Source organism: Phyllopteryx taeniolatus, chromosome 16 (genome assembly GCF_024500385.1).
Source record: "Phyllopteryx taeniolatus isolate TA_2022b chromosome 16, UOR_Ptae_1.2, whole genome shotgun sequence".
Lineage (NCBI taxonomy): Eukaryota > Metazoa > Chordata > Actinopteri > Syngnathiformes > Syngnathidae > Phyllopteryx > Phyllopteryx taeniolatus.
In genome coordinates this window covers 16,427,614-16,451,916 of record NC_084517.1, presented here as the reverse complement: position 1 = coordinate 16,451,916, position 24,303 = coordinate 16,427,614, and the positions used below count along the sequence as shown (strand labels likewise).

The 24,303-nt window shown below is 42.2% G+C and overlaps 2 protein-coding genes and 1 long non-coding RNA gene across 5 annotated transcripts in view; 1 reads left to right on the top strand and 2 right to left on the bottom strand.

The window, feature by feature from the left end:
• Positions 1-96: 96 nt before the first annotated feature.
• znf652 (zinc finger protein 652) lies at positions 97-20,189 on the bottom strand. Of its 2 annotated transcripts, XR_009784766.1 has the most exons (7): positions 20,053-20,189; positions 12,225-13,491; positions 10,705-10,852; positions 9,843-9,958; positions 8,264-8,408; positions 1,081-5,789; positions 97-1,006 (listed from the first exon to the last, which is right to left on the bottom strand). XR_009784766.1 is itself a non-coding variant. In XM_061749012.1 (6 exons), exons 2-6 carry the CDS (start codon positions 13,179-13,181, stop codon positions 5,152-5,154), a joined length of 2,004 nt encoding a protein of 667 aa, XP_061604996.1. In that variant the 5' UTR covers positions 13,182-13,491; positions 20,053-20,189; the 3' UTR covers positions 97-5,151. The 2 variants fall into 2 exon arrangements, 1 of the variants encoding a protein (XP_061604996.1); XM_061749012.1 differs by having other exon boundaries at positions 97-5,789.
• A 34-nt stretch (positions 20,190-20,223) lies between these two features.
• LOC133465870 (uncharacterized) overlaps positions 20,224-24,303 on the top strand; it is a 5,609-nt gene continuing 1,529 nt past the window's right edge. Inside the window, exons 1-3 of one of the 2 annotated variants that reach the window (XR_009784768.1) lie at positions 20,229-20,364; positions 21,381-23,626; positions 24,083-24,271. This is a non-coding gene — a long non-coding RNA (uncharacterized LOC133465870). Of the gene's footprint in view, positions 20,365-21,380; positions 23,627-24,082; positions 24,272-24,303 lie in introns of both variants that reach the window. The other variant, XR_009784767.1, reaches the window with a different exon arrangement.
• The window catches only part of phb (prohibitin), a 5,914-nt gene continuing 2,555 nt past the window's right edge, over positions 20,945-24,303 (bottom strand). The window contains exons 5-7 of the mRNA XM_061749019.1: positions 24,131-24,247; positions 21,407-21,502; positions 20,945-21,307 (exon numbers count right to left, since the gene is read on the bottom strand). Coding sequence (XP_061605003.1) covers positions 21,095-21,307; positions 21,407-21,502; positions 24,131-24,247 — 426 coding nt within the window. The 3' untranslated portion in view covers positions 20,945-21,094. The remainder of the gene's footprint in view (positions 21,308-21,406; positions 21,503-24,130; positions 24,248-24,303) is intronic.

The following is a 24,303-nucleotide window of genomic DNA, read 5'->3' as shown; positions in this document are numbered from 1 at the left end:
TGCCCTGAAAAAGGCAGTGCGAGGGCTAGTTCATCGCTGCTCGCAGCTTTCATTTTTGTGTTGCTTGAGTATTGGATTACATCTGACAGTAAAATATCCCGTCAAGTCTCATTTATTAGCAACAACAACGCTCTTTGTAACGAATGCTATAATGTTTGATCAGCCGCTCAAGGTCAATGCTCCTGGACATGATACAAGCTACTTCATATTGGTTATCTACAAAAAAAAAAGAACAAACAAATATCCACTAAAACCTTGAGGCTTCACGTGCAGCCAGCAAACGAACCTATTGACCATAAAAATGTGACAGACTTTGAGATAACATCGACATCTGGCCTACTTCCACATGGTCTCGTGCTCGGTTGTTTGTTTTGTTAGCAGAAGGTTGCCAGGCAACCGGATAGAGCAGGCGTCACACTCGTGGCTACTTGTTTTTACTTAAAGTTAGCAGTCAGGTAAATGTACATTATCAAAAAAAAAAAAAAAGGCCCAACTTTTCTTTCCAATCTTCTCAAATCTCACGAGAACATACAAAAATAAAAACAAACCAGGACATTATAGAGCTGCACATTTTGTACCAGATACAATAATAATAATAATAGTAATAATAAAATACACAATAATGCTACATTAAGTGGTTAGAAATAGAAAGAAGGGTGATGGGGAGAAAAAAAAGTACAATGATTTTCTTTTTTTAAAACATCTTAGAATCTTAGAATATACAATGTTATTTTTGCAACTAGCCAAGAGTTTTAGTAGTAGAAAGTGCATTCTATGCAGCAAAGAAAGGAGGAGCATCATCATCATCATTCGGCCATCTTAGCAAAAACATGAAAATCAAAGAGTGTACAGCGGACAAACCTTGGATGGCCAAGCGTGCGGTGGGCAAAGCAGGAAGACGCTTTCCTTTTTTTTTGTTTGGGAAACACAATTTTGAGTAGAAACAACCATTGTTTTTTTGCTATGGTCCCTTCCACATCACCTGCCGTTCTCCTCCTTTCCTTACCTAAAAGGAAGTTTATATATATATATATATATATATATATATATATATATATAAACACTCGACGTCAACCATACCATGCACAGCCTGGACTGCGGTCTATTTCACAATACAATCGCCGCTTCCCTACGCCTCGCCCACGCAGCGCTAAAGTGCAGAGAATACACGAGAAAAAAAAAAAAAAAAGGCATCAGACAAGACAAAGAGCCGTATTGCAACTGGATGATGAGTTGATGAGGAAGTGGAACTAAGAGCCACACAAACACAAACTGCAGGTCCAATCAATCAGATAGGGGACACCTAAAACTACTCAGTTTTACCACTCTAGGTTAAATATTGTAGAAAGACAGTCACAGTCAATTAAATGCTACTGTCTGCCCAAATACAAGATTGGTTAAAAAAAAATAATTCCAAAATAAACAGTGCTGCGCAAAAGTCTTTGGTCCACTATTTTGAAATGACAAAACACTTAAATACAGTTAGCACCAAAAAGCTCAACCAATTTCCACAAATATTAGTAGAGCCATTATATTTTTGGTGGATTAGGCTGAAGGATTTTTTCCCCCCCACACGTTTATGGAACCATCCACCCCTCCACATGCCATTCATTACCCATGACTTTGTCATCCTCTGCAAACAAGAAAGTAGCTTGATAATTAGGAAACAATTTTGTCAGCTCTGCGGGAGGTCTGTGCTCTAGCAAACGATCTTTCAACCTGAAATCCTGTGAGATCCGCAAAACGGTACCCTGCAGTCAGCCAACTGGAGGTGTGATGACATCAGTGCTAGCATGTCGTGCAGAGATTTCCAACACACCATACAACGGCACATTTGTGGGAAATTATCCAATTTAACTTAATAGACCAGCACATTTGCTACAAATAACACATTTTTATCCATCGATCTATCAGGCCCAGATTTCACACTGAGTAAACTTGTGAGTAAATTGAGACAGGACTATCATAATTTCAGTATACAATGGTGCCTTGAGATATAAGTGATCAGATTTTTTTTTTCTTTGACGTGAGAGCGCAAACTTGGGATACGAGTGCTGTATAGTGGCAGGTAACTTGACTCACTTCACAACAAGCCTTTGGCAGATATAGTTCGTAAATATTCTTACAAAAATAAGCTTCAAGCTGTTTATTGCCATTGTCAGCTGAAGGTTACTGTCACACTAAACATTAAAAAAAGTACAATTCCCATGTGTAATTGAGGCAACCACATAGCCTTCGCTGCTTGAATGCTAACATACAATGGGAAAGGCCATAAAAACACTGGGTAACTACTAGCATCTAAATGGCAGTGCTCTTGAGCTTTGAGCATGGTCAAGGAACGAATTAAACTCATATCTCAAGGTACCACTGTATATACTTTTTGTGACATTTTTTTGTCTGGTGGTGTGTCGTAAGATTTTTCCAATGTAAAATAGGTGGCTTGGCTCAAAAAAGGTTGGGAGAAACACACCTGCAACCTGGAAAAAAGGCGACAACATCTAGGCTGTGTAAAGGCTGTTGCTGTCAAGCAACATTAATATTGTATTTGGTAAAACAACAAATCTAATGGTGGCCTAAGACTTTTGCGCCGTACTGCACCTCTGATAACAGTCACAGCTCTGTCTTTTAAAGGAAACGACATTCACACCATCGGCTGATACATTTTGTTACCAATGTAGTAATCGTTTGCGCTCGCAACCGACTTGATTGCATACGGGTAACGGGTAGCTGCAACACATGCCTGCCACGTTGTCCACCGCGGGGTGGCCAAAAACGAGAAGCAAAAACGTGGGCCGTCCTTCAGCTTAGGCAACATTCAACGGGCTAAAGATGAGCCCGTGCAGAACCGAAGTCCAAAACGATCTTCTGAAACCCTAACAACGCCAAAGTAAACCAAGGAACTCAGGTGTGTGTGTGTGTGTGTTGAGTGAGCCTGTTAAATGAGCTTTAACATGGCAACCCGTATTATTGACAGCAGCGTGGCAGAAGTAGAGAATAGGGGGGGAGGTTTGGTTCCTGATCGGGGGCGCCCCATGTGTGAGGGCCCTCACAGTGGCAGTATGGAACGAGAGAGGAGGTTGCACTGATCTTTTCACGTCCTGTAAAACCTGAGTTTCTTCTTAATGATCATTTCCTTGACCGGTCCACATTAGCGGTGTGGCCTGGGTTGGGGTATTATTGTTGAAATTTGAACGGCGAAGCTAAAGTTAAGGAATTGCGTCTACTGGAATGGAAAGCACCGTTAAACCACAATGAATCTCATTACATAAGATCCAACAGATCCAATTTTACGTCTAAAAAAAAATAAAAAATAAAAATAAAAGTCCTCCCCTTTCTCTCAGGTTAGAATCCATGGCACTGCGTTCTTGCATGACTGGTAGCACCAGCGACAACATTCACAGAATATTTTGGACATCCAGGGGAAAAAAAAAAAAAAAAAGTCCACCCACAATCCACTTGAGAACACTTACAACTTGTTAAAGCTTGTTTATCTTGTCTAAAATTAGGTCTGTATCTGTCTTTCAAACGCGTGAAATGTGTCCCAGAGGCGCACCCTTACATTAACGGCCTCGTGACGGCCTGCTCAGAAGGTCAAAGATTTTGAAAACGGATTCAGGGAAATTCTTAGAACAACATGGGATGGCGCTATCATTAAGCCACATTTCCACCAAACAGTCCACTTTAATTGGGTTCACCACAATTGGTTGTTGTGACGTACTGGCAAACAGGAACGTCAACATGACCAATTATAAAAAAATTAAAATAAAAAAAAAACCTGGCGGCATGGTGGGCAACTGGTTAGAGCATCTGCCTCACAGTTCTGAGGTCTGGGGTTCAATCCCCACCCCCGCCTGTGTGGAGTTTGCATGTTCTCCCCGTGCCTGCGTGGGTTTTCTCCGGGCACTCCGGTTTCCTCCCACATCCCAAAGACATGCATGGTAGGTTAATTGACGACTCTAAATTGCCCGTCGGTGTGAATGTGAGTGCGGATGGTTGTTTGTTTCTATGTGCCCTGCGATTGGCTGGCAACCAGTTCAGGGTGTACTCCGCCTACTGCCCGATGATAGCTGGGATAGGCTCCAGCACTCCCGCGACCCTTGTGAGGATAAGCGGCTCAGAAAATGGATGGATAAAAAGTCCCCTTTTTAGACCTGTTTTCACCTCAAAATGACATTTTCTAGGGGTGTAAGGGTAGATGTATTTATTATTTTTATGGGACGGATCTTTCAGTATGGTACAGAGGCTTACCAAGTTCCCAAACGGAACAGTAGGCAAGGGATGGGAAGTGTAACTGCTTCGTGCTGTAGATCTAATTTGTAAACAAATACAGTGGAGCTAAGCCTCTGGCCATGGCAAGCAATAACAAAGACCAGACTGTAGTGTTACTGTTGTCTACATCGGTAATGTTCTAAAAAAAATTAATAAATATAGGACACCACCACTGATGTTGCACTTTCATAAAAAGAAACATTTAAAATGTTTCTTTAAAATGCTTGTTTGCATCATTCATTTCCTAAAAATAGGGCAAACTATTGATGTTGCACTTTCCTTAAAAAAAAAAAAGAAAAAGAAATTCATTTTTTTTTTTAAATTATTATTTAGTTTGATAATCTTTCATTTATTGGAGAATTTACTGCTAGCGGTTTGTTTCATTTTAAATGTCAATAATTGTGTTCAGTTTTACACAAATGAAAAGCACTTTAATATATTGCATTTTGTTCCCTTACTGTACCCAATGTGAAACAAACAAGTTACCTAAAACCCAAAGTAAACTGTGATTTTTGGCATACTGTTACACGCCCTACCACTTTCTCTTAAAACACAGCCCCTTACATTCTATATTACAAACTGCCCAATCAGCGAACAGCAGTATGTTCAATTGACATAGGTGAACTGTACCGTACCACTATTAATTGTACCCTAATGAAAGGGTTCAACAAAGTGGCAGTACAGGATATTTCAGGACCTTTTGTAATAAGGATAACAAAATGCATAAAGACCTGAAGTGAACTGTACTGCTTGGTGAAAACATAGCTTAATTGGTGCGAAATGGTTGGTGTAAATGAAGGACTGGGTTTAGCTGGAGAAAACAAAATAAAGTGGCAGTTGTACAAGAGACTGAGCCAGTGCCCGCAGGTTGTGGTTCGTAATTCAGTGATGTTGAGGGGCCCCGGGACCCTTGTCAGCAGGAGCCATGTGGTGCAGGTAAGTGTCGTCTCCATGACCACAGTGGTTTAGAGGCTCGCTCTTAAAAAGGGCCGGGGGAGGCGGCAGGTGGGAGACCGGGGGCACCGCCAGGTGGTGGTGGTGGGCATGGAGGGAGGTGTGCGGCGGTGCGGGTTGGGGTGTATTTGAGAGGTGCTGTTGGGGGTGGTGGTGGGAGGAGGCTGTGTGCAACTGCACGTGGGCGAAGGCGTGTCCCAAAGGGCCCCGTGAGGGCAAGGCCGCCCTGGATATATTGAGCCCCTGGGTGGTCGCGCTGGTGACGGCCGGCGGGGAGGCCGTGGACGGGCCGGGACCAGAAGATGACGAAGAGGAGGAGGAGGTGGGGAAAGTGCTGGCGAAGATGCCGACTGGCACCGGCGGGCCGCCGGTCTGCAGCACCATGGGGCTGGTGACCCGGAAGCACTTCTCCTTGTGGGCCTTGAGCATGTTGGAGAAGCGGAAGCGCTGGCCGCACACCTCGCACGGGTACGGCTTCTCGCCCGTGTGCGTGCGGCGGTGGCGCTTCATGTTGGGCCGGCTGGTGAAGCTCTTGCCGCAAATCTCGCAAATGAACGGCTTCTCTCCTGTGCGCACAAGAAAATAATTATTGTGACGAGGGTCTGTTAAAGATGAAAACAAGGGAATTAAAATGAGGACGGATTACAGTAAAGAACTGGACATTGTGCAGGTCAGCCTGTAACAGTGAAATTAAAGTCAAGGCACCACTGTGTTTGATTTTTATAAAATACTAAGAGCCTACAAAAACTCTCAGTGGCACCAACAATGAAGGTAAATATGATCTTGAGAGGTACACGAAGAAGGCACAGGAAAACTGGATTGTGGGATGTATGATTTCATTTTAAATGCTTTTATTTAGTTATTGTAAATAGTTATAGTCACAAAAACTAGATATTTTAAAAATATATCATAGTTTGCATTCTTGTCTAATTATGACCAAATGTTCACATTTCATTGGTAGACATGACCACAAAATTTCCATACATTCCAATGCAATCCATTTCATTCTAATGGAAATTCCAAACTCTGATTATTTCTTGGAATATTCTTTTCTATTAACTTCCTGTGGTTTCACCCTTGCGCAACCCTAATTGTGACGCTCAACATTTGCATAAACATAAGTTCTCTTTTTCTATCAAACGTCACGTCTTGTTCACAAATGCTAATAAGCCGCCATCTCCATCGGAGGGTTTTTGCCGCTGAGCCGCCCACTCGGCAGGAAGCTATTACAATTGGCACTTTAAGGAAATGTGAAAATGAACAGTCGGAACAGCCACTCTCATTAACCTCCTCCACACGGGTATTCAATGTGCCCGCTGGCGCCCACGCAGCCGTCCCTCCACCGGCTGCTGAAGGGCTCTCTGAAACGCCTCCGTCTGCCATGTCGCTGACAAACCAGCTTGAACGTCAAAGAGGTGACATCCATATTGTGTAACCGTTACATTACAGTGGGTAGAAATTGTCACGAATCTGCTTGTGGGGTACAGCTCTGTGTCCTTATGCAGTGATTCTCAAAGTGTGGTCCACAGCATACGTACTACGTGAAGAAACAAACAAAATGTTTGAACTGGGCATTGTGGCTTAAACAATTTTTTTTAATCCAGTACACTACATTTGATAAATACAGTTCAGTTGTATTTAACAAATACAGTTCAGTTGTATTTAACTTATAAGTAAGTATAATACAGTTGCATGTATTCTTTTAAAACTGTTTGTTTCAAACATTTATTGAGGCACAATTTTTATTTAACTTATGCTCAATGCATTTTACTTGAATCGTTATGAGTAGTTTTTTTCCTTATATTTTAGTTTTTGTTTTAATATCTTTTATATGTTCAAACTGTGCATAGTGTTACAGTGGCTTAAATTAATATAAAAATACTTTTTTGAAAAAAAGCTTCTGCCTTGTTTTTCATAAAGGCTAATACGTCACTGTATATGTTGGACATGATGGTGGAACTTGGCAAACTAAGTACTTTTTGAGGTGATACTTGGTGCAAAAAAATAAATAAAAAATTGAGAACCACTGTTCAAATGGGTGTAGCCAGTGCTGCAGGCCTGAACTGGGTGTGCCTTTCCCCGCAGCAGGGACAGGAAAGGACTTGTGTAATTACACATCACAAATAGAAGCAGTGTGGAGTCCTGGAAAAAGGCTTGTACCACAAAAGCTTGGTTTTGGAAAATGTAGAGGCAGCCAGTCAGAGAAAATCAGAGGGATGGAATCGGCAGCATGTGTGTGGCTAGTCATTACATGTATGCAGCACGCCTTCATGTTATGCGGCCCCTCTCATTACAACAAAAGGGCGACGTCTCACGATACCTTGGATTTCAACAATGTCACACTCCCTTCCTCTTTTAGACAGCAGAAGCCACGTTTTCACCCAGCGGTCCGCCATGGTACTGCTTAGAACGCTAAATCCTCATCTCGTTTGGTGGTAATTAAGCCAACAAAAAAGTGAACAGCCACTCAGCAAACAAACAAAAAAAAGCAATGTATTTAAGGCTGCAGGTCCAAGTACCCAATGGGCTCTATGCATACACCACAGATGTAAGTGGACATTTTAACTTCTGGTTGGCATGCAAATGCATAGTGATTACACAGCAGGGGGGAGAGGGGGGTGGGGGTTAGTTCTGCTACCAGAGCTGACCAAGTAGTCAAACGGGGACCCTTTTTTGTCGACTGATCAACAGACCGCACACTTGCATACAACTGTGGTTGGTACACCAACAACTAGGCATCATACCATAATGAAGTAAACTATACTTATTGGTGAAGACTGGCCTGCAGAAATCAACTTAATACGTAAAGCTGGAATTTATGAAATGTTTAATGTAAGACCACAAACATTGTATGCCGACCAGACCTCTGGAGCAGAGAAAAGAAGAAGGCAACTATGAAAAGTGAGCGCAGTAGAAAGGCCCAACCAGAGGCCAGGAACAAAATTTAGTTGAAGAAATGCTGGACAGTGAGAAGATGTGAACTCCCAGATTATCCCAGCGTGGCTCAAAACTGACGCCGACCTCGTAATCAGTTCCTCACCTGTATGTGTTTTCATGTGCTCGTCAAAATACTGCTTCATGTTGAAGTCTTTGCCGCACCACTGGCACATGAACTGCTTGTGCCCGATGTGGATGCTCATGTGCGAGCGCAGCTGGTACTTGTACTGGAAGCGCTCGTCGCAGTTCTGGAAGTTCAGACAACACAAACATACATCGGGTAATTCAAATTTCTCAAAATCAACAAAATGCAGATTATGTTTGCACATTGAGGCTGCTCAGTGAGAGCACCTGGCTAAAATCAAGCCAGCTGTGGCAGTGTGGGTCGAGACCACCACAGAGAGTGGCCTAGATGTTACACACTGCTATAATTAGGCTGAAATAACATGCCACAGGGGCAGGGGGACGTCCCGCATTTAATTAGAGTGGCTCCACCCGTGCACACATGTTGCCGTGAAGGCCTCGGGTGAAGGACAATGCGCCATCAATTCCACTTGAATTCAGAAAGCTGGTACATGTAAAGTGCTAAAAATAAATACAAATGTTAACTTTAGCAAAACGGTGTTGTGTTGTTTTTTGGCACTCTACACATATTGACAAAAGTATTGCGACACAGAAATTAAAGACCCTGTAAAGTGAATTCAGAGATTTGTTTCTATGAGTCATATATTTTACGTTTGCTGAGACAGAGAAATATGAAGTACAAATTGCGTACCTATAGCGTTTTACTGTTTTTCACCATTTCAGTTTTCCTCATTTTATTTTGGGAATGTGACTAATATAGCGTCCAGTGACACATTTGGGTGTCGATGCGAGTGCCCCTTCCTCCAGTATAAAAGAAAATGGGGGCCTTTGTTCACATAAGTGGTTATCTGATGCATTTTTTTTGTTTTTGTTTTTTTTGGAAACAATAAATATGTTTGAAGGTAAGTGCTGAAAACATGCAAAGACTGAGAACAATTTAGTACAGAATTGTTGAGATATTGCATTCAACTCTTTTTCACAAATCTCAGTTGTCCGGATTTTTGGGTCGGGGCTAAAACGGGGACACGCTGACCCAAGCGTAATTGCTACTTCCTTATTCATAATAACTTGACTCAGTCCCACCACAGTGCAGTTAGCGATCAAACTATGCCAACAACTCGGGGGGGGAACTAGCGACCAGTACAGGGTGTACCCCGCCTCTGGCCCGAAGATAGCTGGGATAGGCTCCAGCACGCCCGCAACCCTGGTGAGGATAAGCAGTACGGAAGATGAATGAATGAATGAATGACAACAGTCCGACAATTAACCTAAATACAGGCGGACAACATTGCAAGTGAAAAAAAGCTATCTTGGTCAATTTGTAGCGCAGATGTTGCTTTGGTCACGGGAGTATGAGAAAGCAGCTTCAGTTATGCCACCAAAACGACTCTTTTCTTTTTTTAATGGTAGACTTTTGTGACATTTCTTTACAGACTGATGGGTATGGAGCGCGTCTAATGGCAAGTGTCACACAGAGCATTTTACAAGCATGATGCAACAATGCACCATGCTTCCATCTGAACTCATTTAAAAATGTTAAGTGCAATTGTAAAATTTTGTGTGTACCTGAAGTTTGAACTCCACTGACGACGTCTTACCTCGCAACGGAAGGGCTTCTCTCCAGAATGCTGCAGCGAGTGCACCTTAAGGGACATGCTGCGCTTGAATGACTTGCCACAGGTCTCACAGGTGAACGGCATGTCCTTGGTGTGAGCTGTGCGTGTTGACACGGAAGACATACATACAGTTAAGAGAGAGAGAAAAGGACAGCGTGAGATGAAGCCGAAGCGCACTTTGCTTGGCATCTGAGGTCGCACGAAATTGAGGTTGAACTCAGCGAAAGAGCTGGGACATCAGTTTAGCGAGCATCGCAGGATTAACGGCTTTTTCTTTGGCTGTTTAGGAGACCACATTAAGGGGTTAGACTGAGAAGAATGCGAGTAGTTCAAGTTTCTTTTTGTTGTTTTAAATTACCGACATAAATCTCTCAAGGTTCATAAATCATCCACCATTCTAGGTTTTTCATTAACGTTATTCACTATATTCACAGAAATGAGATTAAAATGCATATTCGTAGTAAAAAAAAAAAAAAAAAAAGTTTTTTTTTGGGCGAATACTCGAGGAATCGATGGAACAGTCGATAGGATAATCGATTCTAAAAAGATTCAAACGTGACACCGCTAATATACATCTTACTGATTTCATATTTTACGGTGGTTAACTTCTTTATGTGCTGTGTGAGGACAGGCTTGTTGAAGAGAAACCAGCACAGAGCTCCCACTCATTATAAAAACTACTGTACATTCCACGTAATGGTGAGTTGTATATTTAATCATTTGTTTTTATTTGGGCGGCACGGTGGTATATAAAATGTATGACAATGGCAAAAATGTAATGTATTTGAGTGTCATCTGGGTGGCATGGTGACCGACGACTGGTACACTTGAACACTTCACTCACCAACCATGTGCTTGCGGACATGGGCCATGGTGTAGAACTTCTTCTCGCAGATCTCGCATGAGAATTTCTTCTCTGCATAGCCGTGCACAATCTTGATGTGCTCGTGCAGCGACCACAGCTTCTTAAAGGATTTGTTGCAGGAGACGCACTGGAAATAAATCATCAACAACAATTGAGATGGAAAGTCATGAGCAATATATGCATTGAGGACAAACTGTCTTACATGTATATTTACTGTGTATATTGTTTTTGTACATGTTGTATTTTTCCTTATATTCTAGCTCCCTCTGCTGGCATAAAAAAATATTAAACCAACACACATTTCATTCTTGGAAAAGGGCAAAGCTACCTACCGAGGCTTAAACATAAAACTAACCCTGAATACAAACAGCTGATATCATTCAAATCAAACATATAGCAAGAAACTTAGCCATAAGCACAGAGATGACAAAAATCTGTATTAACCTTCTTAAGGTCGATTTTAAGTGAACCATTGTTAGAATACTACACTGAACTGAAGTACTGCCTAAGCCAACCATGAGTGATTCTTGTCCAATTTGTGGCCCTTACCTGAATAAAAAGTCAAATAACTCGTTTTCAATGCATATCCTCCTTTTGTACAATATGTAATATGACAAAACCAACTTGTTCTTTGAAATTAAATTGACACTTTTATACTAAGTCCATGTTAGAGAGTCACTCTATGGAGGTCTAAATAGTAAAAATATGGGACCTTTAACATTTTTCATTGTACGCCCACTTTTATACATTTAGATTGTAATATTTACAGTGTTACCTTGCTATTCGCAGGGGATAGGTACCAAACCCTGCCGCAAACTGCGAAAATCTCCCAATCATTGACGCCGCACGACAAAACTAATAATTCCCTATAGATGCCACAAGATGGCGGCAAATCACTATTTTTGTCTCAAGGAAGCTCCTCAACTCATTTTCGAGTTTCTTGTCACCCAGATGCAAATGATGGAGGATAGGTTCAGTAGATCTCAATTCGCGAATGGCGAACCACTAATATGCGCAAATGTACTGTGTTACTAGTTGGACTACTAGTTTGTGTTTAGCGGTCATTGCTGAGGACATGCTTGTAATGTAACGTTGTTAAACATTGCAGTCGCAGCCTAAGATTCAAGGGCTGTGCTTCCATCCATCCATTTTCAATAATGCTCATCCTTATTTGGGTCACAGGTGATCCGGAACCTATCCCGGCTGACTATGGGCAAGAGGCATTGTACTCCCTGGACTGGTTGCCAGCCAATCCCAGGGCACACAAATAACCACTGACACTCAGATTCACACCTATGGACAATCTAGTCTTGAATGGACCTAACATGCGTGTTTTTGGAAAGGAGGATGACGCTGGAGTACCCACACGAAGACCCACACGGAAATGGGAGACATGCAACCAACATTTGAACCCAAGACCCCTCAAATGTGAAGCAGACGTGTTAAACACTGTGTTGACCTGGCACTGAGAGAAGAGTGAGAACAGTGTGTCTTCTCACCTGGATGTTCTTCTCGCAGTCGGTCTGCTGGTGCAAGGCCAGCTCGCTCTCCAGAACAAACTTCTTGCCGCACTTGTCGCAGATTTGCATCCTCCTGTGCGTCACGTTCATGTGCTTCTCCAGGTACCAGCGTGTGTTGAACACGCGAGGGCACTTTTCACAGGCCAGCATCTCCTTTTCTCCTTCGGCCTTGCCGCCCGGCACCAAGGCGCCCGCGGATGGCAGCGGTGCTGAGCGGGCAGAGCGACGATGGCTCTTTGCTGTCTCGGCGTGCTTCCGTCGTCCCCTGGTGGTCATCCCGGAGGCCGGCGAGCTCAGAGCTGTCCGGAGACTCTTCCTCTGTGGCTGGCCGGAAGCGCCACTCGCGACTCTGTGGGCCCGCTTTGACCTCGTCCTTCGACTTTCAATCTCCTCATCCTCTTCATCGTCCTCATCATCGTCGGGGCTCTCGTCTTCAGCCTCTTCCCCATTGTCGTCATCCTCGCTGCAACCTCTCTCGGAATCGTCTCCGGTCGCGCCACCTTTGTTGTCGCCCTTGGATACATGGAGGGTCTGATTGTTGAGGTTAACCTCCACGATGATCTGCTCACGCTTGAAACCCTCCTCCTCTCCATCATCCTCGCCTTCCTCTTCTTCGTCGTCGTCGTCATCATCTTCAGTCTCCTCTGAGGTGGCCTCATCCACCTGCGTGCGTATGTCTCTTCCCGCCGCGCCCTCACAGAAATACTGCTGATCGGTGTCAGCCGCTGGCGTCTTAGTCGTCATTTTGTTGTCCACCAGGACCAAGTAGGGCTTGCCGCCCGCCTCCCTCTTGTAGAGCTTGCCTGTCAGGTCGACCTCCGGGTTGGGGGGGTGGTAGTAGGACTGTGACACTTGCGACCTGCGTCCCTCCTCCTGCGACATCCCGCCGAGGCACGGGATGGAGACCTCCTCCTTGAGGCTTTGGCAGGATTTCATGTAAAGTTATGATGCTGAAATGACACAAGTAAGGGCAAGGTGCACCAAACCCCCACCTTCCCTCGACAGGAAGGAGGGGATGAGGTGTATGAGACAGTCAACCGGATTCAAACAAAGCGTCCATTTTGTCCGGGGCGGGAAATTCTGTCAGAAAGACATACAACCGGTCCTGAGCGCGCCTCCATGAGCTTTAAAATAGCAGCCAACAAAGCTAAAGTTCACTTCCTGTGAAGGGCAGTGCAGGTAAAGAAGAAAAAGAAAGACGCACTTCATGTGTTTCTGCCATCAGGGGCCATGAACAGAGCATCACCTACGAAAAAGCAGAAAAACACAGATGAGGGGGGGTGACTGTCTTCCGCTGTTATGACACAAAAGAGTCTCAAGCGAAACTACAGTGACGCCCACAAAAGTCACAACCGCATTGGCGCTGCTGCGAGTACAAGCGCAAACCACAACTCCTCACAAATGAATGGGTGTGGATCCCATTACATACAATAAATGTTTTACATGCTCTGGAAGGACAGTGAAATCAAGAGACAGCACTGATAGTCTCTCTTGAGAATCATTTATGAATTAAAGACTCTGACATTCTTTGATTTAAAAAAAAAAAAAAGGCCAAATTAAACATTCCAAAAGGTCAATGTTAAGTTCATATGCAAGCAGAAGACCACTTTTACTGATTTAGTGAAACAGATGTTTACATTTTACAGTGGATAACTTATTTTCCTACTTGTGCGACAGTTAATATTAAAAAGAATCTGCATCATGATTCACCTTAGCATTATGCCTTTGTCAATGAAGTTAATTAGACATTTTGTTTTTCTGAATAATAAAAGCAGGAAACTGTTTTTTATCATAAATATTGTTAAAAATGAAAAGCATGTGCAAGATTAATCAGCACATTACAAATATTAACAGGGATTCATCTATTTTTTTATTTTTTTTTTCTACACGTGTATGAGAGTGTACTGACTTTTAACATAACAAACCAATCAGTATATGAGTGTCTTCTAGTTTTTGTTTTTGGACTCCGATAAGTGTCCTGTTCCATCTGTCAGAGCATATGAGTCCACAAAGATTAGAGCACCGCACCACAGGTCAGAGTTGGCTTGTCCTTTGAATTGTCCACTTTCCTTGAGCGATTTAAATTTCGCCGAATTTTGGACAGGACATGGTCATAGAAAATAAACTTGTTGGAAATAAAGTACTTCAACTTTTTTAATAAGGCCTAAACCATGGAACTAACTGCAACAATGTTAAAAGCATAACAGGCTCCAAGAACGACACATCCAAGCGCGTGCGTGTGCGCGACTGATTGCGAGTTGACCTCACACAACCTCACAGCCTGGCTCGCCATTGTGAGTGTGCACCGGGGCAGTTGGCTCCCTCGAGAAGCGCCCGCAGGAATAAACAATGCCACGTGTCTGTTGTTGGAGAAAACACTTTTTTTTTTCCAGTGTTGTCATGGTTGTCGTAGATATCTTATAATAACAAATCCTTTCATAAAAAAAAAAAAAAAAACATCTACGACGACGACAACAATCGGTAAAAAGAGAGGATAGCGCAAACAAACTTTTGGAAGCAATGGTTAGTGGTGAGGAATTTTGGGTCTGATTACCAATCCGATCACAAGATGGAGCAATTTCCAGTGGACCCCCGCTATTTGCGGATAGGGATGGGCCGAACCACAAATAGCGAAAATCCATGGATAATTGACGGCCATTATAATTGCATTGAAAAAAATATACATATATTTTTTAAACATCAAAGATTCCTGCGTAAGCGGGGATAAACCCCCAATAAGATACACTAATTGACAAGTCTAAATGGGCAGCTTGTTGATGAAGCGCTGTCGCCGCGAGTTTAAATACAATTCAGTCTTTATAGGCGCTTACAACCACCGAGCTCCGACCCCCGCCATCATGGCAGTGAAGCTCTACTCTGTATTGGCCCAGCAGTAGAGGGGACGGGTTGAGCAGTGGCTCATTTGCATGAGACAGGACCAACCCCTCAAAATGTGATGATTCCAACTAGGTAAAAAAAAATAAAAATAAAATAAAATAGGATGCAAAGCCTGTCACGGACATGTTAAGACACCTGGGAACCGTTTTAAAAATGCACAATGTCTCCTTAAAGTACTGCTGATATGTCCTGAAAATGGGAGCATTACGAGCACACAGGAAAAGCGAGCTCGGTTGTGACGGAGCGACTCGGGCCCGGCCGTAATTGACACAAAGCCGACTAGATTATCCCGAGTGTGGATGACAGGGGAACACAAACTGCATTGAAAAAAGGCCCCACTGGCATCCCAACGGCTTACAATATCCCGTTTTTCCCTTCACAAATTAACCAGATTAAAAGCCCAAACACATGCACGGCGTGCGGTTATGCAACACTCGTTTTGAGTAAAAATGCCTCCACACTGCTTCGTATTATTGTTGATGAGTCATTTGAGAGTTTCGCTTAGGGTGGAAAAGAAAATGCACTTTGATGTGGGAAATTTTGGACTTCTCAATATCAGTATGTTGAAAAGAGAATTCCTCTCAGATGAAGACTTCATCTGGATGTGATTTTTTTTTTTAAAAAGTCAGCTGATCTTATCTGATCTGGTTAGCAAGCCACATCGTAATTCTCGGCAAAAACAAAGTGCTATAATTGACTTCAATTGTAACTCAAGAGACACTTGCAAGAAACCAAAAACTGGTTTCATATGGGGTAGGCCGCAATGTGACTCACACAAACACCGGATAAGATGAGAGTGTGGTTCAAAGATGACAGGATGGAAGCTTCACATTGGAAACCCACCGCGCAGTACTAAGAGCAACAACATAAACGGGGCAAGTGTTCACAAGTGTGGAGCTGACAGTGACCCGGGACGCAGTCAAGCTCGCTAGCGCTCAGACTTTAATGAGCTTTTCGCCGCTCACAGGGAAGGAACAGTGCGAGGGTTCACATTCCTCACTTGTGGCAAACTCGTAAGACCTTAACCCGCTCACTGTGAGCGCCGCTGCAGGGGGGTCCCCCACGCCTCGCTAGGTATTTCACCCTCCAGGACCCCCAATAACATCCTTAAAAGTAATCTCCTTGTGTTTTACTTTGGTTCAGGAACCAAAGACTATTAAGCCCATGCTGCAAAGAAATAATTACGACCTTCATTACAATACAATTGTAACGTCACCAAAAGAAAGTGTTAATTTTAAGAGAACCAAGTCGTAGTGTCAGGAGATATTTTTTTTTACTACGAGAATAAATTTACCCAAAAAATACATAACAGTAAGTGGGGGAGACTAATATTACAAGAATTAAAAAGACAAATGAAGCTGGCTTAGTCAAACTCCAGACTTGAATCCGATTTAAATGCAGTGGCATGACCTTAAAAAGGCCATTCATCCTCGAAACCCTCCATTTTTGCTGAATTCAAACAACACTGCATGGAAGAGTGGGCCAAAATATCTCGACAGAGATATGAACGACTCATCGCCAGTTATAGAAAATGCTTGAGTTCAGTTGTTGCTGCTGACGATGGTCCAAGCAGTTATTAGGTTGAGAGGGCCATTACTTTTTCACACACGGCCAGGTAAATTTGAATAGTTTTTTTTCCCCTTAATAAATGAAATCATTTTACAGTAGCAATCTTTTTAAGACGATGTATTTTCCCCAAAACGATAAACGATTGTATCGATGTTTTTTTATGCCACTGATATAATGATATTATAGAGGATAATAATTCAAGTACATCCTAAATACCTTTCACTTCTAAAGAATACGGAACAGTGGCATTGTAATGCAGAACAAAAAGTAAAATATCTTGGCTAAGTAAAAAATATAAATAAAGCAGACTCAGGCTCTGTCTGCAAAAATTGCACTTCAACAAATATTAAACATTTGGCACATGCCAAATTAGAATAAATAAATAAATAAATAAAACATGTATGTACGTGAAAGCATTTGGGCTTTGTCACTGTTTTTAAATCAGATGCCATACATTTTAATATCACCGTTTTTTTTTTAAATAATGTATGTTTACCAAAAAAGAAGTTACATTTTTTTTGTTATGTACTGTATAATTCTTCTGCCTGTGTAATTCCTGCTGCCTCTTGGCTTTTGAAAACAAGAGATTTTCTCTCCCAATAAGCTTTTACCTGGTTAAATAAAGGATCAAATGTAAAAAAGCGCCGCTCTTGAGCTGCTGGACTGTGATGTGAGACCTTCACTTGTAAATCCAATGACGTTGAAAACAAGTTAGCTGAAGTCAACTACTGCCTGAATATTGATAACGTGTGCCGCTGTGAATATGGTTTATAAACCTGGTTACTTTCCCATACGTGTGTGTTTGTGTTTCCAGTAATTTTACTAGAATAAAGATGATTAGGCGAGGACAATGATAAGACAATGAGATAGTCAATAAACAACAATTTTTAGGTGTTAAAAATTCACAATTAGAAGAAAACTTTACGGCTTTATTCTGAGAAATAATGTCTTTGCAACATTAGTACTTTTTACTAGCGTAACATTACAGATTTTCCCTAAATTGTTACTTCTTTTTACTCATGAGGTTACACCATTTTTCCTGTTGCATTAGGTCTTTCCATGTGTATTACATCTTTTTCCCTCATGTTGTGACTCATTCAGAACAGTACGTTTTTATTCCAAACATTTTGTCATTTTTACTGCATCATTAGGCATTGTTACCATACTATCACGACTTTTTGCCATATTATTGCAACTCATTCATAACGTTACTTTTTACTTGTAAAATTACGTCATTTTCTCCATAGCGTGAAGTCTTTTTCCCGTGCTATAACGACTTTTTATTTGTAATGTTACATTTCACTCTTAACAATACATTTCACGTGTAACATTTTGTCATTTTTCATGTAGCATTAGATCTTTTTCCTACGCCACTATTACTTTTTACAGCTAACTAGCCATGGGCCAGTATCAGATTCTGACGGTATGTAACCATGAGCAAAAAAATTGCGGTTTCACGGAATTGTGACTGCAGCTCTAACATATATTGCTTTGAAAAGTCAAGGTAAATAATGACTACTTTTTTACCACTGAACGCGCTCCGTAGGTACATTAGTAATTGAAAAAAAATTAACAGATTTTTCCCCCCAGCGTTATATTAATTTATTAACGTTATCTTGAATTTATAGACAAGTGATGGGCGGCGCTCGTAAATATGATGCTATCCTAGTACAGTTTTACGTCCTATAGCAACCATTATTCATAAGCACGTTTTGCATGTGTCCTCTACGAGGATTTTTTTTTTTTTCCAAAAAGTATTTGAGCACCCAAAACAGCCGACTTTTTCAACAAGCGAAAAAGTCGTTGAGCTCACGGACTGCTCGCACCAACAACAGGAGGGTTGCTTCACTTAGTATACACTGACAACTAAAAAAAACAAACAAACAAACAAAAAGCTCATACCGCTGATTTAGCGGTTTTGAAACCATGACTTTCTAAAACAACGGTATACCTTGACACCGGTAACCAGCACATGCCTACACCTAACATTCCAACTTTCCTTACAATTTTGCACGTATCGCTACGACTTTTTCTTCATTCTTCATTACCTCTATCATTACTTTTTACTCTGCATATTACATCCTTTTCCATGTAGAATTGTCTTCCTCACGTGCAATTACAACTTTTTCGTGTAACATTACGACATCCACCAATAAGTTATAGCATTATGACCCCGCTTCTCCCACATTACAATTACTTCCCCTATGGTTAAGACTTTTCACTCATAACAATACGTCACTTGTCCCATAGGACTAGAACTTCTGTACCTGCCATTACAATGTTTTACTCGTAACACTACTTTTTGAAGGAGGTGGGTTTAACTAGTTTTCTCTCTAGCATGGCCCAAGTAGACCTCCAATATTTATCCAATTACCAATGGCATCTATGACAAGCTGTAAAGGGAAAAAAATTATTTGTCAGCGTTACAACAAATGAGCAGATTCTTGAAGTGTTCAGTAAAACCTTGACATGAGCTACTGGGCCATGCTAGCTTTTGCCATTTTTGGGGGGCAAAGTGGTGAACCACCATTCCACATCATTTTGGGAAGTATGGCTGCAGTTAGTTTGTGCTTTTCGTCTTCCTCTGGTATGTTGACAATGCCAGTCAATGGTTAACCACGTAGCGAGCAAAGGGTTAAAACGAACGCAGAGAACCGCACCAACAGAGTACAGGCCCCGGTTAACTTGAGCTACTTAGCATGCATGCTAAGCTATTCCTGTCCAATCATAGGTATTAACCTGTACACACATAACAAGCTAACTTGGCTACGTTAGCTGAAAGGGGCAAGTCAAATATTCTACTTGAGTTCCGCCACCGGACAAAACACTACAGTAAAGAGAAACGAGTTCGATGGCGTGCTCCCGAAAGAATTAAAACGAGACTTTCATTTTTTTCTCTTTTTTTTTTTTTTTTTTTTTTTAATCCAACCCAAATCCGCCCAGCGCGATGCTAGTTAGCGTGGAGCTAAGAGGAACGTCAGACAGCAGCGGCAACTCAACAACGTCGACACGGCATGTTAACGAGGGAAAAAGTGTGTCAGCTTTTGGACATATAATAAATAAACACAAATGTCACTTTGACGTATGTTTCTAGTCGGAAGTGCACGATGGGAAACAACGCTTGCCTAAAAATGTTAAATAATAACAACCCGGGGTGCTGTATTGACACCACGGGTCGACGCTGTCACAAAGTCGGCCGGTCATCGGAGCTAGTCCCCGCAGCTTCTGATGACCAGTGAGCGCATCGTCCGGCGTGTCATACATATGAACGGGCCGGGATGAAGTGGCGGTCCGGCTGGCTAGCTGGCTGGCTGGCTGACTTGTTGGTTGCCAGGCTTACCTCCGTGCGACGCGACCTCCTCCCGGAGCCCATGCATGCAGGATAGCGCACAATCCGGGTTTCATGTGCTTCTTCTACCACGGGAGGGAGTATAGAAGAACCCGCTGTCCCTAGATGAACCGCGACGCGGGGCTGTTGGCGATAGGTGCCCACCGGCGACCTGAGCCGCCCCGCTACGTGGCCAGGCCGAGCTGAGTTCTTCGCTTGTTGCTCTGACGTCGGCGTCCTGCGTCCATTCCAGGGAGGCCAGGCCGCCTTCGCCTCGTCGCCGCCGCCGTCTGGAGGACAGGCGCGCGCACCCAAAAGAGATCGGTAATGGATGGATGAATTCATTAAAATAGAAAGAGATTAAATGACGACAGTTCATCGTCAATCTGCCTGCCTAATGCGCTAAAGATTATTTAAGTGAGCCCTCAAATGATTACTACTGTAGTCCAAATGGTAATGGGGAATACTATCTAAATCAATAACAAAACTTATTTTCAGTGGGAATACAATATATTGAATCAAAAAAATAAAAATCTAAAGTATATGCTTTTTAGATATAACATTTGGGCACATATAGAGATCAAAAGTGTTCCTTTCATTTATTATCACATTGTTGTTACACACAGTAACAGCCTTCGAATAGGGTTTCATGCATTTTAATTTTAAATGGAATCTGCAAGGCGAACCGATTCTGTCATGTCAATGTCTCATTAAGATGAAGGTATTACAGAAAAATCTAAAATTAAGACCAAACGTTTGTTTCTTTCCACTCCAAACCACCCAAAAATAGAATCAACTAATTGGAATTGAGACTACTTTGTACTGCACAACAGCCCCCTCTTGTTGCGAAAAATATGACAACATGCAATGGAAAGTTTTGGACATGAGTCACGTGACTACAGAGCGCTAGAAAGTCAGTTTATTGATTGAGGAATATGTTGCTTTTTATGTTCTTCACATCCAGACACTAAAGACATGAGTAGCTGTAATGTCGAGTCTTAATTCTCTCACACGGTCGACTGAATATATTTTACATGGATAAGGACATCAACCATCACTGGGGCAGCTGGAGCAACGTGCCCTGCCCTGATGGCAGGTACGTGACGTTCCGCGCGCGAGACAGCTGGAGGGCGATGTCCTCGGCCGCCTCCAGCTTGCGCAGCTCCACCAGGCCGTCGCCGGCCTCCATGAGTGAGTTGGCGATGAGCAGGGCGGCCTGGGAGTCGCCCTCGGCCGAGATGATGGCAGCCTGCTTCAGTTGTTCCGCCTTAAAAAAATATATAAAAAAAAAAAAAAAGACATTTGAATGATGTCTTAGTCCACTCATCTTCATCACACAGACCACCAAATAGTCAAGAGGAAGGACCTTCTCCACGACGAATCTTGCCCTCTCGGCCTCCTGCTGGGCCACCTGCTTCATCTCCACAGCCTCTGTGAACTCCTTGCCAAACGTCAAGTGTGTCTGTAAGAACACAAACCAGTTATTACCTACGTTAAACACCCAACATACACATGCAACATATGGACTAAAACGAGGATGGCATTTAATTTTCCAAAGGTGCCATGAGAGAAACTGGAATAGTTTAGGTTTATTTATTTAGGACTATTTAAAAACAGTGTAAGGAGGGAAAAGAAACCGAGAAGGGTTTTACAAGATTAGACTCCAATCAGAGAATCATATCAGATATCCCAGAAACAAGTAGGACACCAAAAGAAAAGACAATAGAAAAGGTATGTTAAAAACAAAAACTTGAATGCAGTATACGCAATTTCAAAAGAGATAAAATTAACCAATGTGAACAGGACATGGTTAGATGTGTTTTCAGTGACTTTTTAAAGCCGGCGTAAATTGGTATCGAGTTTTGATCCTCGAAATGACATTTTAATCTGGCAATGTGACAATAGTTCATAAATGTTAATAAAAAACTAATACAAAGTGAGCAGAAGGATTGATCAGGGGACAAGCCTTTTTCAGAGTACCAATTGTCATAGATCTATTGGTTATGAGGTTAACATGGATGTTCCAATTTAGACTTTCATCCAAGACAATACCCAGAAACTTAGTATGAGATACGAGTGTGATTTCAGCTCCATTAATTAATATTTTAGCTTGTTCTTTTAAGTGTGATGCATTTTTACCACAGAATATCATATAATTACAATTTTTAACATTAAGACTTAGGTTATTAATCCGAAGCCAATTAAAAGCAGCTGATAAATCAGTGCTTACAAATTCAATAAGAGATTTAAAGTCTAACAGCGAGTAGACTGGTATCATCGTCAAATAAGAAGGGGAGAAGATTATGGCAAGACATACGCAGGTCATTAATGCAAGTTAAGAATAATAAAGGGGCCAAAAATTGATCCCTGTGGCATCAGAGAAGAAATTGTACAGGGCAACGCCAACACGCTAACCTCAATTGTGTGACATATTTTATTGTACATCGGCCCCTGACTTAAGAGTAAGTTAACGTATGTGTTTTTCCAGATATGAGCCATAGCTCGGCTAATTTTCTGCTTTGACTTGCGGGCAAAAATGAGAGATTCAAGCACTAGATGTTGGCAGAAAACTCAACTCACTTCAGAAGAAGCAGCAGTTTGGCAAATAGTGCACAATTTTTGGGGGGGGGGAAAAAAAAAAAAAAAAAAAAAAAAAGAGGCTTCAAGCTGGTTACTGCCACTTCCAGTTGGAATTTACTGTCAAACTAACCATCAAACAAAAAGAATTACGCATCATGTATTTAAAATAATAACACAACTTTGCTTTAGGGAACGTTCGCTAGCTTAATGCTAACACACAATACTATGATGTAGACTGCGGACTGACCCCAAACCAGCGATGTGTGTAGGGAAAAAAAAAAAAAAACGTTTTGTGTGTATGTGTATCTGTTTGACTTTGTATTAGATGTACAATACAGCTTATGTGTCCTTGCCTGTACACCCTATCAGTCCTCTTAAACACATCTGCAAAAAAGTACATCAGGTTCAACCTATGGTAGTGTGTGACAGATGACAGGAAGTTGACAGCTGTCAAGTGTCAAAAGTAGCTAGCAGCTAGCGATCACAGCAGTTACACACTACTAAACATTGAGTGGGGGTACGAGGCAAGAAGACCTGCAATTTTCACCCTGAAATGGGAGGAAGAGTATTTTTTTGTTTATTCTCAGTCAAAGCCTGTTTTTTTTATGTGCAATGCAATTGTGGTATTGGCAAAGAAAGGGAATCTGGAGCGTCATTTTAAAACAGCACATGGGAGCTACGAGAGGGATTTCCCGTCAAACACGCCTTTATAAAAAAGTGTGTGATTTCTAAGCACAGCTTGCAGCACAGCAGTCAATCTTCATCATACTGAAGACCCAGGGTAATTCCTCAAGCATTGCTTCCTATCGCGTCAGTCACGCCCTTGCTAATTAAAAGAAGCCATTTGAAGACGGTGCTTTTGTGAAGGAAGTCTCAGAAGATACCCTTTTTGTCAACTTTCAAAATAAACAAAGATCGTGAAATTCAAACAAGTTCAACTCTCCCGCAATACAAGGCGACATGAGGGTGTGGCTGTAAAGGTGCAACTGAGGAAGGATACTGACAGGTGAGTGCTTTCATGGGATTTGGTAGAGAGACAAAAACTGACGCTCTTCAAGCTGATCTCCATCACAACTGATGGGGCCTCTGCTATGATGGCCCACACCAGTGGATTCATTGCACTGTGCAAAGAAAGTGAATCTGGCCCGGATGTCCTGCATTATCATTGTGTAATTTAACAGCAAGCGTTGTGTGGAAAGATTTTAAATATGAGAGAAGTGATGGATATTGGGATGGAGATAATGAGTTCAGTTCTGGCCAGGGAAGGCTTTTCAATGTGTTTGATCTTCCACATCAAACTTATCCAAGCATGCCCTTTATGGCCGTTGCTTCGTGCACTGGAAACAGACACGAACCTCCCGCAAACTGTTTCCAAAAGTTGGACACCTACAATTGTCCAAAATGTCTTGATGAGACCGAAAAAAACTAAGGTCTATGCTAACCTCTGTTTGCTTATTTGCAGTGGGTCCATGGTATACAATGGATGCAGGAGTGCAACATTTCTTCATACCAGTGAAACGTCATCCAAGATGAGGCCGAAGGTGGAGGCTCTTTCTGTGAGGTCCTCACTGACCTGGCGAGAGACAAGCTCTCTCTGCGTGATGAGCTCGCAGGCGTCAAACCGAGCCTTAAAAAGAACAACCCATCACATGTAAGCTTTAGCAACTTAATACATCCAAACAG

What these genes read in the sequence shown, in the direction of transcription:
- znf652 (XM_061749012.1), bottom strand. Translation starts at nt 13,181, where the DNA reads ATGAAATCCTGCCAAAGCCTCAAGGAGGAGGTCTCCATCCCGTGCCTC. An exon ending in ACTGCGAGAAGAACATCCAG is followed by an intron (nt 10,853 to 12,224) that starts GTGAGAAGACAC and finishes ATTTATTTCCAG; the next exon opens with TGCGTCTCCTGCAACAAATC. An exon ending in GCACATGAAAACACATACAG is followed by an intron (nt 5,790 to 8,263) that starts GTGAGGAACTGA and finishes TTGTGCGCACAG; the next exon opens with GAGAGAAGCCGTTCATTTGC.